Consider the following 14,893-nt stretch of genomic DNA (forward strand, 5'->3'; position numbering starts at 1 on the left):
CGAGTTTAAGTCAGAAAACGTGAACATCCGGTCAGTTCTTTCAAAATGAAACGCACACGCACACACGCACGCACGCGCACAGACACACACACACACCCACACACAACCACACTCACACACTGTGTATTTACTACTGCATTGTATGTTTATCTTTTGTGGTCCGTCGTATAAACAGCATCACACATTACATAAGTGTGGTGAACCACGAAATTAAACATCTGTGCAAATGTGTGTACATGTTCAACAATGTACTTCTTTAGTTGAATAAGTCAATTTTAAAATTATGAAATGAACACATCAGTGACTGCTGATAAGACCAAGATCAGCAGTCTTTGTTCTCAGGACAGAGATTTGTTGTTCCCAAAGTCCAAACAGAAATGCGAAAGAAAGCTTTTAGGTTTTCTGCAACTGCTGCATGAAACAATCTACAGACTGAACTTAAACTCCAAAACACAGTAACCTTGAACAATTTTGAAAATATGATGAAATCTATCGAGTCCAGGTTGTCTGTGTGCAAATGTTTTATCTGATCTTTTTAATATTACTCAAATCTATGTGATTGTATGTTAATTTTGATGTTGAAACTCTATGTTGCTGCTATTCTGGTCCAGGTAAAAGAGATTTTTGATCTCAATGGGACAAACCTGGTTAAAATAGGCTAAATTTAAAAAATAAATAAATAAATCTTTGGGCTCTGGCACCTTGGGATATTTTTCATTTATTAAAAGAATGCAAAATTATAAGAAGATTAATCCATTGTTCAAATTATCTGTTAGCTGCACCCCTGCAGCTGACAAATGCAACTCTTGACTATTACCTTGAAGACACAAGTCTGCACTTCCGGTACAAATGCAGCTAACTATGGTTTACTTGATACAGACTTTACTGTCTGATTTTGGACCACAAGACAGTCAACAGGGTCCAGTTTTCCTCAGTGTTTCCAGGGTCCAAACACCCAACAGACACATAAATAGAAACCTAACATTTAAACAAGGGCATTATTCATTTTTAATTATTGTTTTTTGTAATTGTTGCTACATGCTCTCATATTGTAAGCAGACACTGTATTAATAAAGAAACATATTTTCATTGTAAAGTTGTCTAATGAGCTGCATTTCTACCTACATTCCAAGCAAACTGACAAGCTGAGACACGGATTGGTGAGCATGAAATGTATCTGCATGGTTGACTCATCACTAGTGGGTCAATTTTACCTCTTGTCTGCAATCTTTGAAGCCTTTTTCACTCATAAGTTTAGAAGCAACACAGACTGTTTTGGTAGTTGGATGGTTATTAGGACCCAGAGGACGATGACCGAGCAGACAGATGTGCTAAAAAGTAATTCTGGGTGGAATCACTTCTGGAAATGTAGTAGCAGATATAAAAAAGAAAAAAAAGCAGGCAGTATAAGCCTGTCACAGTTAACTAAAACGACAGAATCATTTCAGATCATGGGGAAGTACGTTATAATTTGGGGCTCACCTCATACGTGAGTGAGATCATGAGTACAGGCCTCTGGGCCAGGCATTACACGTTTGCAGAATTCCATTAAAAAGTGGGTGGGGGCCTGGGGGCCACTCCTCCTCCTCCTACTGCTCCCTGGAGTACACGACCCCTTTAGATGCGTCAAGAGAGACACACAATGACAGAACAAAGCCGGAAGTTTGGTTGATTTCCCACAAAATAAAAGCACAGCATTTTAAATTGTGGAAATATATTCTTTACATGGCAATATATCTGATTGTTTCCTTTATTTAAGTAATATGAGCTTGTACGCTATGCTGACTTTTCTCAATCTGTAATTCAGCTGTTTGCAAGCAGGATCACTGGAGATACGGTTGATAAACACATTGACATTTGTTTGATCTACAATATTATATTCTTTTTTCAAGAGCCCACAGCTTCACCATCCTGAAAATCATTCAGTTGTCAGCTTATTCCACACTCTAATTCAGCAGTTCTCAACCTTAGGTCTGGGGACCCCCAGGGGTCCTTGAGGGGGTTCTAGGGAGTCCCTAGAAAAATGGGGAATATTTTAATTTCACTATTATTTCATTGACTAGAAGTCAGTCCAATGAGAGAATGTATAAGAATGCCTATTCTGTTCATAAGTTTCACACTCCTCGCTGTTAATCTGCCAGTCTACAGTAAAGACAGTTATGAATAACTAAATCCTATCAGATGGGGATCATGAGACTACATCTTATCAAATACAGGTCTGCGGCCTAATGTGTATCAATTTGGGGTCTGTGACACCAAAAAGGTTTAGAGCTACTGATCTAATTCATGATAACTTTAGGACCAAAAAATGACTGCATTCAGCCGTTGACACTGCCACCTGCAAACACAATTAATTCACTCAAGTGCATTTTTTAAATGTAATTATGCATTGCAACTTTCTTGTCTCCTTACTTTATTTATGAGTTTATAGTCACAAATATAACATGTTTATGGCAAACACATTTTTACCTTAATACACTTAACAGTTACTTATTTATGCTGGTGTTTTGAATTTAGTGCCTATTTATTTGAGTTTTTCATGCTTAATTTCAATATAACACATGTTTATATTGTGTATAGTAGTAGTCTTTTTTTTTTAAGAGGTACTTTTATGCTTTTGTTTTTGCACTTCTGGAATAAATAAAGTTGATCATATTTTAATCTTAAATTTGCATCATGGACCAAGGGTGGCAAATCTGGTTATTTGGAAAACTTTTTTTTTATCATTCTGAATTTCTACACTTGCAACTTTCTGCCTCAGTGGGTTAATAACATTTTGTCATTTTTAGTAGTAGTCCTCACTGTGGACCTCACAGAATCGAAAACAACAAAAATGCATTTTAACAAAACATTAAAATGTAAATCTCTTCATATTCCGTGATATTAGAGAAGGCTGGTATTTCCTCATTTTAACCGGACGTAGTGCGTCTTATTCCAGCTGGCTTCACCCTGCTGGGCTCCTCCAAACTTCTAGCGCTGCTCTTCCACCTCTTGAACCACATCACCCCACTGGCAGGCAGGCAGGCCCTGGTTCCGTGTGTGCCGTTGTCAAAACTCTCCAAAAAATGGACCTCATAATATCTTCGGTTTTTCTTATACTTCATGTTGTGAATTGCAGCCCCGGGCCGTTAGTGGATGTTGTTGTCGATCGGTACGACATCCCGAAAGTTTGTCCTCGAGAAGTGCAAACGGAAGATTTTATTCGGTATCATTATAACGGCACCTTCCAAGCAGACGGAAAGACCTTTGACTCCAGGTGAAATACTTCTAATTTCATTAATTGAGACAACACTGCATTCATGGCTTACTTAACATATGTTTACATCATGAACATTTGGCATTGTGTTTAAAGTTAAGCGCGAGCTGCAGTAACAAGACGGCACGTGCGAAAACAAAGCTTTCAGCATGTAATGATTTTTTAGCCCTTTTTCAGAAATATTAACATGTTTCCAGGGGTGACAAAATGGTGCAAAGTGCAGTAAAATTGACCTTTTCTTTCATACACTTTTCAGTAACACCTGAGTAAGAAAATACAACATCCGACATGCTACAACTGTTTTCCTTTGATTGATTCATGCTGGCAGGCAATATTCTGCAGCTAGGATAATAACTGCAGACGTGTCAATCGCATATTTGGCCCTCTTACCTATGAAACTATGTAATTAGCTAAATGACATTGAAAACTTTATTGCTATGTTGAGAGGGGACTGTATTTTTGCAGTGCATATTCGTTTAGCATCCAGAAATGTATTGCAGATGCAAAATTACATGTAATAAACTGGGTAATCAGAATAAAAAAAGCCACAAGGATTACAAAATCCTTTTTTAAATAGTACTACTGATGTTGACGGAACATGTGATTGTGATTTTACAGCACCATAAAATGTTCTTAGCACCGTGTCTCCAGCCTCCTGAACTCATTTTAAAGTGTCTTTTTCTCTGGTTACCTATATTTTTTTGTAATTTCCACCAACATTTCTACCCTTGATAGATTCTGTCCATTATACACTCTTTCTGTCCACAGTTATAAACGAGGCAAAGCTGTCATCAGCCAGGTCGGCCTGGGCAGACTCATAACAGGGTTGGACCGGGGTCTTCAGGGCATGTGTGTCAACGAACGCAGGAGGATCACAGTGCCCCCACATCTGGGCTATGGAAGCATAGGAACAGGTGCAGAGGAACACAGTAACCACGCTCTGTTGGTGACAGTATTTGTGTTGGTTTATGCCAATCTGTGTTTTTGTTTTTTTTGTCTTTTTACTTGACAGGTGGTGTAATTCCTCCTGACGCTGTGTTGGTGTATGATGTTCACCTACTGGACATCTGGAACGCTGAGGATAAGGTGCAGATCCGCACGCTCAGCAAGCCACCGAGCTGCAACCGCACCACCGCGGCGTCAGATTTTGTGCGTTACCACTATAACGGCACCCTGCTGTCCGGTGAAGCCTTCGACTCCAGGTGAGACAGCTGCAGCGTGGTGCGGTGTTGTTGAGTGTCGGGACTTGTGCTCATAAGTTTACATACCCTGGCAGAATCTGCAAGATGTGTACCATTCCTAGTGTCTGTAGTTGTGACCATAAAACTCAATTTTAGTCTCATCAGTCCAAATAATTTTGTTCCAGAAGTTTTGAGGCTTGTCTAGGTGCTGTTTGGCATATTGTAAGCGGGCTGTTTTGTGGAGTTGGCACAGTAATGGCTTTTTTCTGGCAATTTGACCACGCAGCCCATTTTTGTTCAAGTACTTCCTTATTGTGCATCTTGAAACAACATGCAACTTTCAGCTGAAGTTGCATGTGGGTTTTTCTTTGCAATCTGAAGAATTTTCCTGGCACTAACTTGTGGCTGAAATCTTTGTTTTTCTACCTGTCCGTGGCTTGGTATCAACAGAACCCTTCATTTTCCACTTCTTTATCAGAGCTTGAATGTTGTGGACATTTAGAGCGACGGTCAGCACCTCAGTGGAGAAAAGCGAACACGAGCCTTTGATGTCTTAAAGCTGAAAATGTTTATTGGAGTACTTGATCAAGGAGAACTGAAATAGCGAACATCGAAGTCATCTGCAACTCGGATTCTGTCTCTTTCCATTCTGCCCCCTGAAAGTCTGAGTCTTATTCTTTAACCTCAGCAGATCAGACTACAATATGAAAAACTAGTCTAATTGGTTCACTAGTTTTTAAACAAGGAACTGCATTTAACCCGTGTCAGTTCAGGTCACGTTGCATGGAACTTCAGGTCACTGTCAGCACATTCTGGTTTCACACTCCACCGATCTGTGTTGTCTAGGAAAGCCTCCTCCGACCTTTGTGACCATAACAATGCTGATTTACCCTCTATCAGAGAGGTTTCTGCTTTCCCCAAAACATCACAGACAGCTGGAGTCTGAAGAAGAGGAGAAAACGTCTCCTCCCTGCTTAAGAATTACAGTGTGACCTCAAGGCCCAGGCTTGACTCAGTGTAACCCAATTTGTAACCCCTAAAGATGCATTTTTATATCCTTTTCCTTATTTATAAAGTTCAACTCCCTTCTTTTGCTTTCCCCGTGGTTCAGTATCCAGTACAGTCAGAGCAGCCCTGGATTAAATGTGCAGGGTCTCTCAAGAGCTAAGAAACTCGTTGACTATTAATACACAAACACTAATTACAATCAAACAAGTCACAGGTGTGGAAACTTACCCTTCATAGCCATTTAAACCTGTGTGCGTGAACTTGTGTTTTTATTATCAGGCCAAACATTCAAGGGTATGTAAACTTTTGATCAGGACCATTTCGGTGATTTCAGTTATCATTATGATTTTAAAAAGGGCAAACACAATCATATGAAAATAAATGGCTTCACCCAACCACCATTCCTAAATAAAACAAAGGTTTTCAGCATGATCAGTCATATTTTCCAAAAAATAGCCAATATTTCACAAATTCTACCATGCTTTACAAGAAGCATTTTTTTTCCTGTGTTTAATCTAGTTACTCGAGGAACGAAACCTATGACACCTACCTGGGGAAGGGTCACCTCATCAAAGGCATGGATGAAGGTCTTCTGGGCATGTGTGTTGGAGAGAGGCGCATCGTCATCGTCCCGCCCTTCCTGGCATATGGAGAGAACGGCCACGGTACTAAGACTAATACATGAAGATAGCTGTTAATGTTTGCACAGTTGTATCTTTTGTGCTCACCTGCAAAGTATTTGTTAACCGAGAAGAACAGAACATCTCTGCTAAGGATAATTTTAGAGGCCAAAATAAGCTAAATTTTAATCTATGTTTCAACAGACTTTGATTGACCAAGAGTTGACTCGCTCAGTGTCAGATGAGGGTGTCGATGTCAATATTTGAGAGCTGTCAAAGACCACACACTGCTTATAAAAAGTTAGAATAGTGAAGCATGTGACTCTCGTTTTACCTCCTTTTACCTGTGGAGTTTTCTTGTAAACAAACAAAAGTTATTGTGTATAGTAAAAAGCCAGTTTGCAGTCTTCTTCTTCTTCTTCCCTGCCTTGCTGGTTTACTTAGTGTATTTAAGCCACCTGTAAATCAGTAGAGTAATGTGAAACCATTGGCAGGCACGTGTATCACATCACTAGTGTACACGTGTGTTCTTATCCACTCATATAAAAAAAACTGCTCCATAGCACTACCAGATGTCAGAAACTCCACAGGGCATCTTTTTAGTGGCTGTTGTTCATCTTCATAGCCTCGTTAAGGAAGTATAATTTGTCAGTTTAGCGGAATAACTACAGGTTGCATATCCTTTTCTTTAGTGCAGGCCTTTAATCAAAGCACACTATAAGTGTTTAGTTTTATTTACTACTTCAGGGGCAAGAATTGGTTCCAAATGATTTCAGTACAATATGAAAATGGACTTGCGTACGCTGAAAACGGAGACGGTTTTGAAAGTACTTCTCTGTGGGTGTGTCCTTTACTTGTGTCCAACTGCGTACATATCAGAGTCAAGACTCATCTTCTGACATTTTCCGTCTCACAGCGTTCCTCTTTGATTATTGCTTGCCCTCTGGGAGCACTGACAAGGACGAGTTATTATTGCATTATAATGAAAATGACTGTTAATGACATGCGAGCCTCTCTGCCTCTGCAAGTCACTGCAAGAAAAGTCTCAGGGCAAGAGAGGACAACAGGTCTGCCTGGAGGATAAAAAGTAAAAAAATTTGGAGTATGCTTTGACTTTTCCACTTGGCTTATCTTACTTTTTTTTCCCCAACAGGAACTCAAGTCCCTCCTCAGGCTACACTGGTGTTGGAAGTGCTGTTGGTTGATGTGTTCAACCCTAAGGATGATCTGATCATGCAGGTGAAGTACGCACCTGAAGTCTGCAACCGCAAGACGGAGACCGGAGATTACATCCGCTACCACTACAACGGCACCTTCCAGGATGGCACGGCCTTCGACTCGAGGTAAAACTGAGATTCTTCTATTTCCAGAAGGCAATAAAGTAAAAGCAAAACGACTTATAAAAAGACTGTCACTCTTGCCTTTGACAGCTACCAGCGAAATAGCACCTACAACACTTACATCGGCATGGGATATGTGATTAGAGGGATGGACAAAGCCCTGCAAGGGCTGTGCATAGGAGAGAAGAGGAGGATTATCGTGCCTCCTCACTTGGCGTATGGAGAAGATGGAGTTGGTGAGTTTGACGCAAGTAAAGACTTGTAATCGAGCAAAAAAAACACCCACTGAAAGGCTTATTTATGTTTATAACGCTGCCCTGTTTATTTTTTTGTTCCCTCTCTTTAGGAGACCTCATTCCTGGCTCTGCTGTGCTGGTCTTTGACATCCACGTCATTGATTTCCACAACCCCAGAGATCCAGTGGAGATTAAAGTGACCCACAAGCCGCAGGAATGCAACATTACCAGCGAGGCCGACGATTTGATTGAGTATCGTTATAATTGCTCCTTGATGGACGGCACCCTGCTGTACTCCTCGTGAGCTCCCTCTGCTGTTCACTCTGCTACACTGCATCCTCCTGCTGGTTCGCTGCATGTAATCGTTGCTGGCTCCTTGTCTGACAGATTTCTGTGGGCCTGGAACTGCAGATATCATACCATTTACATATCCATGACAACAGCACGTACGCCTGCATGGCCCGAGGTTTTGATACACAGCAAAGTTTTAATTGGCTTGGATTATAATTATTTTTTTTAATTCTGTCTGTTACGAGTCATAACAAGCTGTGTGTGTGTGTCCATTTCCAGGGATCAGTTTGACTCCCCTTCCACCACGACTCTCGGAGCGAACATGGTGATCCTGGGTCTGGAGAAAGGTTTGAGTGGCATGTGCATGGGCGAGAAGAGGGAGGTGGTTGTTCCACCTCACTGGGGCCACGGAGAAAGTGGAGGTGACTCACTGGAACTGCTTAGATAAAACTACATATGTTATGATCTGCACACACTTTTCCCTTTTTCATGTTCTTATGTTGGTGTCTCCAGCTGGAGGAGTCCCCAGTAGTGCAGTGCTCTTCTTCGAGCTGGAGTTGGTGAAGCTACAGAAGGGTGTACCTGAAGGCTACATGTTTGTGTGGCTGGGAGACAGTCCTGATCCCCTCTTTCCTGCTATGGACCTCAATAGTGACAAAGAGGTCCCTCTAGAGGAGGTAAGAAGCAGTCTAACCAAATCTAATTTTACCCTCTAAATATATCTTTTAACGCACGACAAGCAGCCAAGGAATAAAGCAGTAAAAACTATTTGTAACAGTGCAACTCCGTCTCCTATTTTTCTCCAGTTTTCAGCCTTCATCATGCTCCAAGTTAAAGAGGGCAAAGGTCGTCTTCGGCCAGGGGCTGATGCCAGCGTCGTCATTAAGGGGATGTTCGACAACCAGGACCGTAATAGAGACGGGAAGATCGTAGAATATGAACTGAATGCTAACGAGGAGTCTGCGGCACGAGAGGAGTTGTAAAGAGGACACACATTTCAGCGGCTGTCAAGAACAAGCTTGCAGTGGCTGTCGTCTTAGCAACACTGTTTTGCAACTCTTTAAAAAAAAAAAAAAAAATTCAAATACTGAAACACTGTTGAGCCTCTATTGAAGGCAATCAGGCTGTTTGGTTTCATAGTGTTGAAATATGAAGCTGAACAACACTGACTATGTTTACATGCACACTAATATTCCACTATTATTCCGAATGACAATATTCCGAATTTAATACGGGTCATGTAAACAGCATATTCCATTTGGATATTCCGAATTAGGCCTTATTCTAAATGTAGTATTTTGCAATTAAGACATGTGGGATATGCCGATATTACTCAGGTTTTAGGAGCATTCTTTGGAAATTTATACAGCACATTCAGAATATGCGTCTCGCTTATCGCAGTATTACACATGGCCTCTTTCCTGTTTACGGTCAGCTCTGTGCAACTAGCAAACAGTTTGCAAGTTTGGGATAGAGATGCATGATGGGCTGGTTGTGTAACACACCCCTGTGCAGGCTAAATGACATATGCTGGAGCAGGAAGGCAGACAGAGGAGAGGAATGAGAGGAGAGCGGAGAGCTGTTTAGTGCAGGCTGGAAAAACAGCAAACCTTCTCCACGACGAGGACGGAGGGGATTGGTCGGACTGACGGCGACGACTTGGCGTGATGCACGAAAAACACTCAGCAGTGTAGTAAACATCATGGTACAACCTAGGTACTGGATGTGGCTGTAGCTATAGATTTATAATATCAGTCATATCATTATCACTTATAAATATCAGGCAGCAGCTCACTTATGATTTTCACCTCGCTGGTTTACTTCACTGCCTCCGGAGATCTTGTGATTCCCGTTCCCACCGGAGCAGAGGGAAACCCTGAAAACCCTCTGCATGTAAACAGGAATATTAGTGGAATGTTCACACTCATTAGCCATGTAAACACCTTTTAGTAGGAATATTTTTTTGGAAAATAAGGGCAAAAACTGGAATATTTTGTGCACGTAAACATAGTCACTAACATCTACATTTGAGGGCCAGTGTGGTGTGTATGGGAAATAGGTATTTAAAAATGTGAAAGAAGAAAAATTGTCTGTTCTGTTGATTTAAAAAAAAAAAAAGAAGCATATTAGATTTTTTAAAGGGAAGTATGTGGGCGGGGCCTATCTTTTAAGAATATTACTTTTTTTAATAAATAATGTAAGTCAAATGGCTAGCTATGGATGCAGAGCCACAGACACTTCCCCTTGATGTAAAAATGGTGAAAAACCACTGGTTGTACAGTATGTTTGGGAGTGGCTAGTGTGTACAATTGTAGAAATTCTATTCTAGAAAATAATATCAGAGTGTGTTGTGGAACGTATAAATTTTTATAATAAAATAAAGACACTTAGGAGCTGTGGTGTTATATAAGAGAAACAATCGTTAACATAAAAAAAATACAACCTGTTCTTTATGTTTGACAATGTAGTGAGGAATTCAAATAACTGGGAAGACTCAACACTGTAATAAAACAAGGAGAACATCAAGTTTCAAGTTTCCAGTTAAAATGTTCCTGAAAGAGGTTTTATTGCAAGAGGCTGGAGATCAGTTTGTAACCAAATACCAAATCTTGTGCTGCCATTTATGTTGTGCGTTTTTTTTCCTTCCCTTTATCATTACATTCTGTATGAAAGAACTGTAACAAAACCAACCATTCCCGAAACAAAACAAAAAAAACACCCATAACCACATACACACACTTTACATGTTGCACAGTAGGTACACAGTGCAAATCTTGACTTCCACCATATACAGTGTGATCCAAAAGCAGTTTTTTACCCATAACCATGAGGAGACCTGTTGACGATGATATAAAAATGGTTGAGTGGTGGACGTGACCTGTGGCTGTAAACTGGACTTGTGAACAGTCTGGTAAAACAATATGTGTGTAACAGGGACTCATGCACACAAAATAAAAACCTTTTAGTCAAATTATTTTTAAAAAAAAAGAATTCTCAACCTCCATCTGGCACATTCTGAGCAGAAGCCTCCTCAGCTGATGGCACTGGAGTGTCCAATACTAAATGACCAGTAGTAAAAAAAACAAAAAAACATTCTCAGTTCACTTGTTACCAGTGAGGTAGAGCAGTATAGCGTTTGAGACTTCCAAAGTCTCATCCTTTACCAACACAATGTCATATGAGTCCAAGTAAGACTGCTTCCTCTCCTCCACCTGAGAACAAAAAAAAAAAAAACAACAGATGAGGAGTGAGTATTAAAATGTCAGAATGACATTTTCTCTCTTTGTCGAGATTCAAATGAGAAAATCAGTTTTGCTCCCATAATTAAGGGGTACATATGAAGCTTGAGCAAACACAGTAGAAATAGTTCCAGCACACAAATCCCCATAAAAAAACACTAATTGTCATTTTTACATTTCTTTTTGTGTATAGATTCAATGAACAAGATACAACATGTTAACTTGTGACCGTTGGAGGTGCTGGTAGCTATTTTTTTCTCCTTTGGCTTGTTGTTTCCTTCTGATTTCAGTCTTTATGCTAAGCTAAGTGTCTGCTGGCTTTAAGAGTGATATCAATCTATCTAACTCTCTGCATGAAAGCAAATCATTTCCTCCCAAAATGTCAAACTATTCCTGTAACATGGATAAATTTGTGACTGTGCTCTTCTAGCTGCTGTATTCTTTTAGAAGGTGGATGTGCTGCTGTAACTTTGACAACAAACACTATGAAGTAATCGATGCCAGTTGTTGACATTTTAAGACTGAATTGTAAAAAATAAATACAATATCTGTCTGTATTGTTATCCCGCCACTTTCTTGAACATGAGTGAGTGTTTTTATACCTTGTCATTGAGGAACCCGATCTTGAGGATGTTCTCTATGTCCTGCACCCCGTCTGCCATGGTCAGATCTCCCAAAGAGTCTCCCAACAGCAGCACGTTGGGCCGCGTCCGCAGCTCCTGGAAATGACCTGTGTTGAGCAGGGCACCTTCCCTCTTATTGTAGATGTGGATCAGCTCTCCCTTGAAAGCCTTCAACACTCCCTGTGTAAGCACATCAAGAATCATACAGGGTGTGTCCCCCATCAACTCAAGCCTCCATCCTGCTGTGGGGTTCAAATTGTAGTATGTTTAAGGTGAGGATACTCACAGACTCATCAAAGTCCATGTAGTTGGAGAAGACTTTGACGTTGGGGTGGAAGACCCCGGCCTGGCGAATCACCTCCTCCAGGATGTCTCCTATTCCAGCAGAGAAGATGAGCAGAGGGATGCTGTGCTCATACAGGTGGTCGAAGAACAGCTGGTAGCCCTCCCTGTTGAGACATTATAAGAATAAACCCACTCATATTATCAGCATTTTAACTACAAATATAATTTTCTGGCTCTTAGAGGAAGCAGGTTTTCTTACCTCAGCATTGCATCAGACTCCCGCACCACCGTGGCCAGCAGATCTTTCCTGATCCGCTGCTGTACCAGTAGTTCATGAGCTTTAGTCCACCTGCGAGATACAGACGCAGAACAGTGTCATTAACACATTAAAAGTACTTGGAAGTTCAGAGACGTTTATTATTTGCTTCACACTAGTGACCCCAAAGCAAAATCGCAAGCTCCCAGATCAGCATCAGGAACATTTTTTTGAACTCAGAAGGTAAAGTATCTGTACTAAATACTTACCACTCCACCATAAGGGGCAGCTTCTCATCTACTGACCGTGAAGAGTCGATCTCTATAGGGTAGTATGTGTTGAGCAGATCCTTCAGCTGAGGGAGACAAGACAGTAGACAGGGTGCATTTTAGGACAACTTACTTCTCCTCAGTCTATTTCATTTTGTCTATGGTTACAATAATAACAAAGTCCAGACAATCTCTTAAAAATATTAGTTTAAGTAATATCTGATCCTACTGAAAAATATGCCATATTGCAAATACAAAAATGCACTGAGGAAAAAGATTTAATAGCAAGACCACCCTTCACGTTTTAGCATTACATCCAAGTGGAGTCAAGTCACAGATCATATTTCAGTTTTTCTGCCTGCTTCCATTCCTGTTATCACCCACTAGAGGGCAGAATTAATGAATAAATAAATGATTTATTGCCAAATTAAATACCAAATATGTAAGTGGTCTACCGCTTATAATTTGAAAAATAAAGACCTCTGGAATGCAAAAAGGCATATAAATGTGTAATTCACTAGTAAGATCTATCAAGTTTAAAAATGCATTATGTTTGAGATGTTTCAATTTGCATGTGGATAAAAATAAAACACGAAATCACCCTTACATTTCCTGAATTATAGACTGAATTATGTGTTTTTTCCCCACTAAATCATGACCTAGTGCAATGTACGGTAACTATATTTAAAAATGCACTCTTCCATGAGCTAGATGGGTTATGTATTAAGCAGTTAGTTACAGTATCATTACCTTCTGTCAAACATTGTTCAATATTACTTGACAGCTCAATAACACATTAAGACAACCCAATTCCTGAGCAGATACTTAAAAGCTGTTTTCACTCTGTGTAACAGCATCAAAATACTGACGCCATTACATCTGGGGCAAGTTAACTTGATGGAACTGGCAGAAATAGAAAATCTGCTTTTGCAACAAAAGCCTCATTCCTACCTTTTCTCTGCATTCATCAGAGATAAGTTTGCTATTGTCAAGAATATCTGCAAATAGAAACACACACAAAATGACACAATGACACAGTCATTCATAAACATTTTGCCAAAACCAACTTTTATGTGTTTGACAACCTCAAACAAAACTTCTGGTGGACTTACTATGACATGTGGGGCATCTTTTCCCATTATATGCAAATCTTGTTAGGGTCATGTCAAAATCTGAGATGACCTGGGTTTAAAAAAAAAGAGACAAGAATGTAAATACACCACGGCTGCAACTAACGATTATTTTCTCGATTAATCAATTAGTCGTTTGGTCCATACTGTTGACTGTTGCCAAAGGCCAAGATGCAGTCTCAAATGTCTTGTTTTGTCCGTAACAATCCACAACCCAAAGATATTCAGTTTACTGTCATAGAGGACTAAAGAAACTAAATATTCACATTTGAGAAGCTGGAATCAGAGAAAAATGACTCCAAACAATTAATTGATTATCAAAATAGTTGGCGATTAATTTAATAGCTGACAACTAATCGATGAATCGTTGCAGCTCTCACATACACTGGATATGTTGTGTACCTGTAACGTGTTGGAGCCTGCCTTCTGCATGGACTGAAGGATCTCCTGCACCCTCTGAGGGTCCCTCATACACACCGAGGGGTTGGACAACTCTGGAATCTAAGCAAAGAAAAAAAATGTATGTGAGTGTGTATCCAGGAGGTAGAAAGACAGATAGTGTGACGTTGGAGGTCTGCAAACCTTCATTGTTTGTTTAAACATCAAACACGAGTCCAGCAGCTGAATGGAAAGATAACTTAGTTAGCTAACCGGTCAGGTGCTAATTAACACACCGTTTAGCTGCACATGCCTTCACAATATTAGCCAATGCAAAGACGCTGACACAATAACACGCACTTTCCTGTAACTTACTGTAATTTACTAAGACGGTAGCGTTATAGCAAACAAAGAGGAACCAGTGAAACGTCAGCTAACGTTAGCCACACTACACTAGTCAGCATTGGTTAGCTAGCTGCGCTTGGCTAAGCTAGTAGGCAAGTTCATTAGTGTAGGTTGCATCCATGTAGCTATGTGGCTTTCCCCCAAAAAACTTGCTGAATACGGTTACCATTTTCTTGAAATATGCTGACGATCCGTAAAGGTTATCCTGACAAAATGTGTGTCATCGGTGGTCAGTCTCCGTTGGTTTGTTGCTATGAGGACGACAGAATCATTGAACGGTTCTGCTGCCCCCTTCCCGTTTTCGCAACTGTGGGGATTTCAAGAACCAGCGCTTGAACAACAAAACAGTGAGGGAAACACTTGTTATTGAAATCCC

General features: G+C 40.4%; 2 protein-coding genes across 2 annotated transcripts; one reads left to right on the top strand and one right to left on the bottom strand.

The window, feature by feature from the left end:
• The first annotated feature begins 2,802 nt into the window (after positions 1 to 2,802).
• On the top strand, positions 2,803 to 10,908 carry fkbp10a (FKBP prolyl isomerase 10a). The gene is made up of 10 exons (XM_067615820.1): positions 2,803 to 3,256; positions 4,025 to 4,170; positions 4,269 to 4,458; positions 5,965 to 6,110; positions 7,219 to 7,408; positions 7,496 to 7,641; positions 7,752 to 7,941; positions 8,212 to 8,354; positions 8,446 to 8,609; positions 8,739 to 10,908. Exons 1-10 carry the CDS (start codon positions 3,066 to 3,068, stop codon positions 8,913 to 8,915), a joined length of 1,683 nt encoding a protein of 560 aa, XP_067471921.1. The 5' UTR covers positions 2,803 to 3,065; the 3' UTR covers positions 8,916 to 10,908.
• On the bottom strand, positions 10,460 to 14,840 carry LOC137201014 (cytosolic 5'-nucleotidase 3-like). Its single transcript, XM_067615821.1, has 9 exons — positions 14,684 to 14,840; positions 14,137 to 14,235; positions 13,717 to 13,786; positions 13,556 to 13,602; positions 12,605 to 12,690; positions 12,339 to 12,428; positions 12,081 to 12,243; positions 11,774 to 11,974; positions 10,460 to 11,144 (listed from the first exon to the last, which is right to left on the bottom strand). The coding sequence occupies exons 1-9, from the start codon at positions 14,684 to 14,686 to the stop codon at positions 11,034 to 11,036; spliced, it is 870 nt and encodes a 289-aa protein (XP_067471922.1). The 5' UTR covers positions 14,687 to 14,840; the 3' UTR covers positions 10,460 to 11,033.
• Positions 14,841 to 14,893: the final 53 nt, after the last annotated feature.

The sequence above is a fragment of the Thunnus thynnus genome, chromosome 17 (genome assembly GCF_963924715.1).
Source record: "Thunnus thynnus chromosome 17, fThuThy2.1, whole genome shotgun sequence".
Lineage (NCBI taxonomy): Eukaryota > Metazoa > Chordata > Actinopteri > Scombriformes > Scombridae > Thunnus > Thunnus thynnus.

Coding starts and splice junctions, on each gene's coding strand:
- LOC137201014 (XM_067615821.1), bottom strand. Junction 13,603..13,716: donor AAGATGCCCCACATGTCATA/GTAAGTCCACCA, acceptor TTCTATTTGCAG/ATATTCTTGACAATAGCAAA. Junction 12,244..12,338: donor GAGTCTGATGCAATGCTGAG/GTAAGAAAACCT, acceptor ATGTCTCAACAG/GGAGGGCTACCAGCTGTTCT.
- fkbp10a (XM_067615820.1), top strand. CDS start 3,066: ATGGACCTCATAATATCTTCGGTTTTTCTTATACTTCATGTTGTGAAT. Junction 7,942..8,211: donor GGCACCCTGCTGTACTCCTC/GTGAGCTCCCTC, acceptor GTCCATTTCCAG/GGATCAGTTTGACTCCCCTT. Junction 8,355..8,445: donor GGGCCACGGAGAAAGTGGAG/GTGACTCACTGG, acceptor TGGTGTCTCCAG/CTGGAGGAGTCCCCAGTAGT.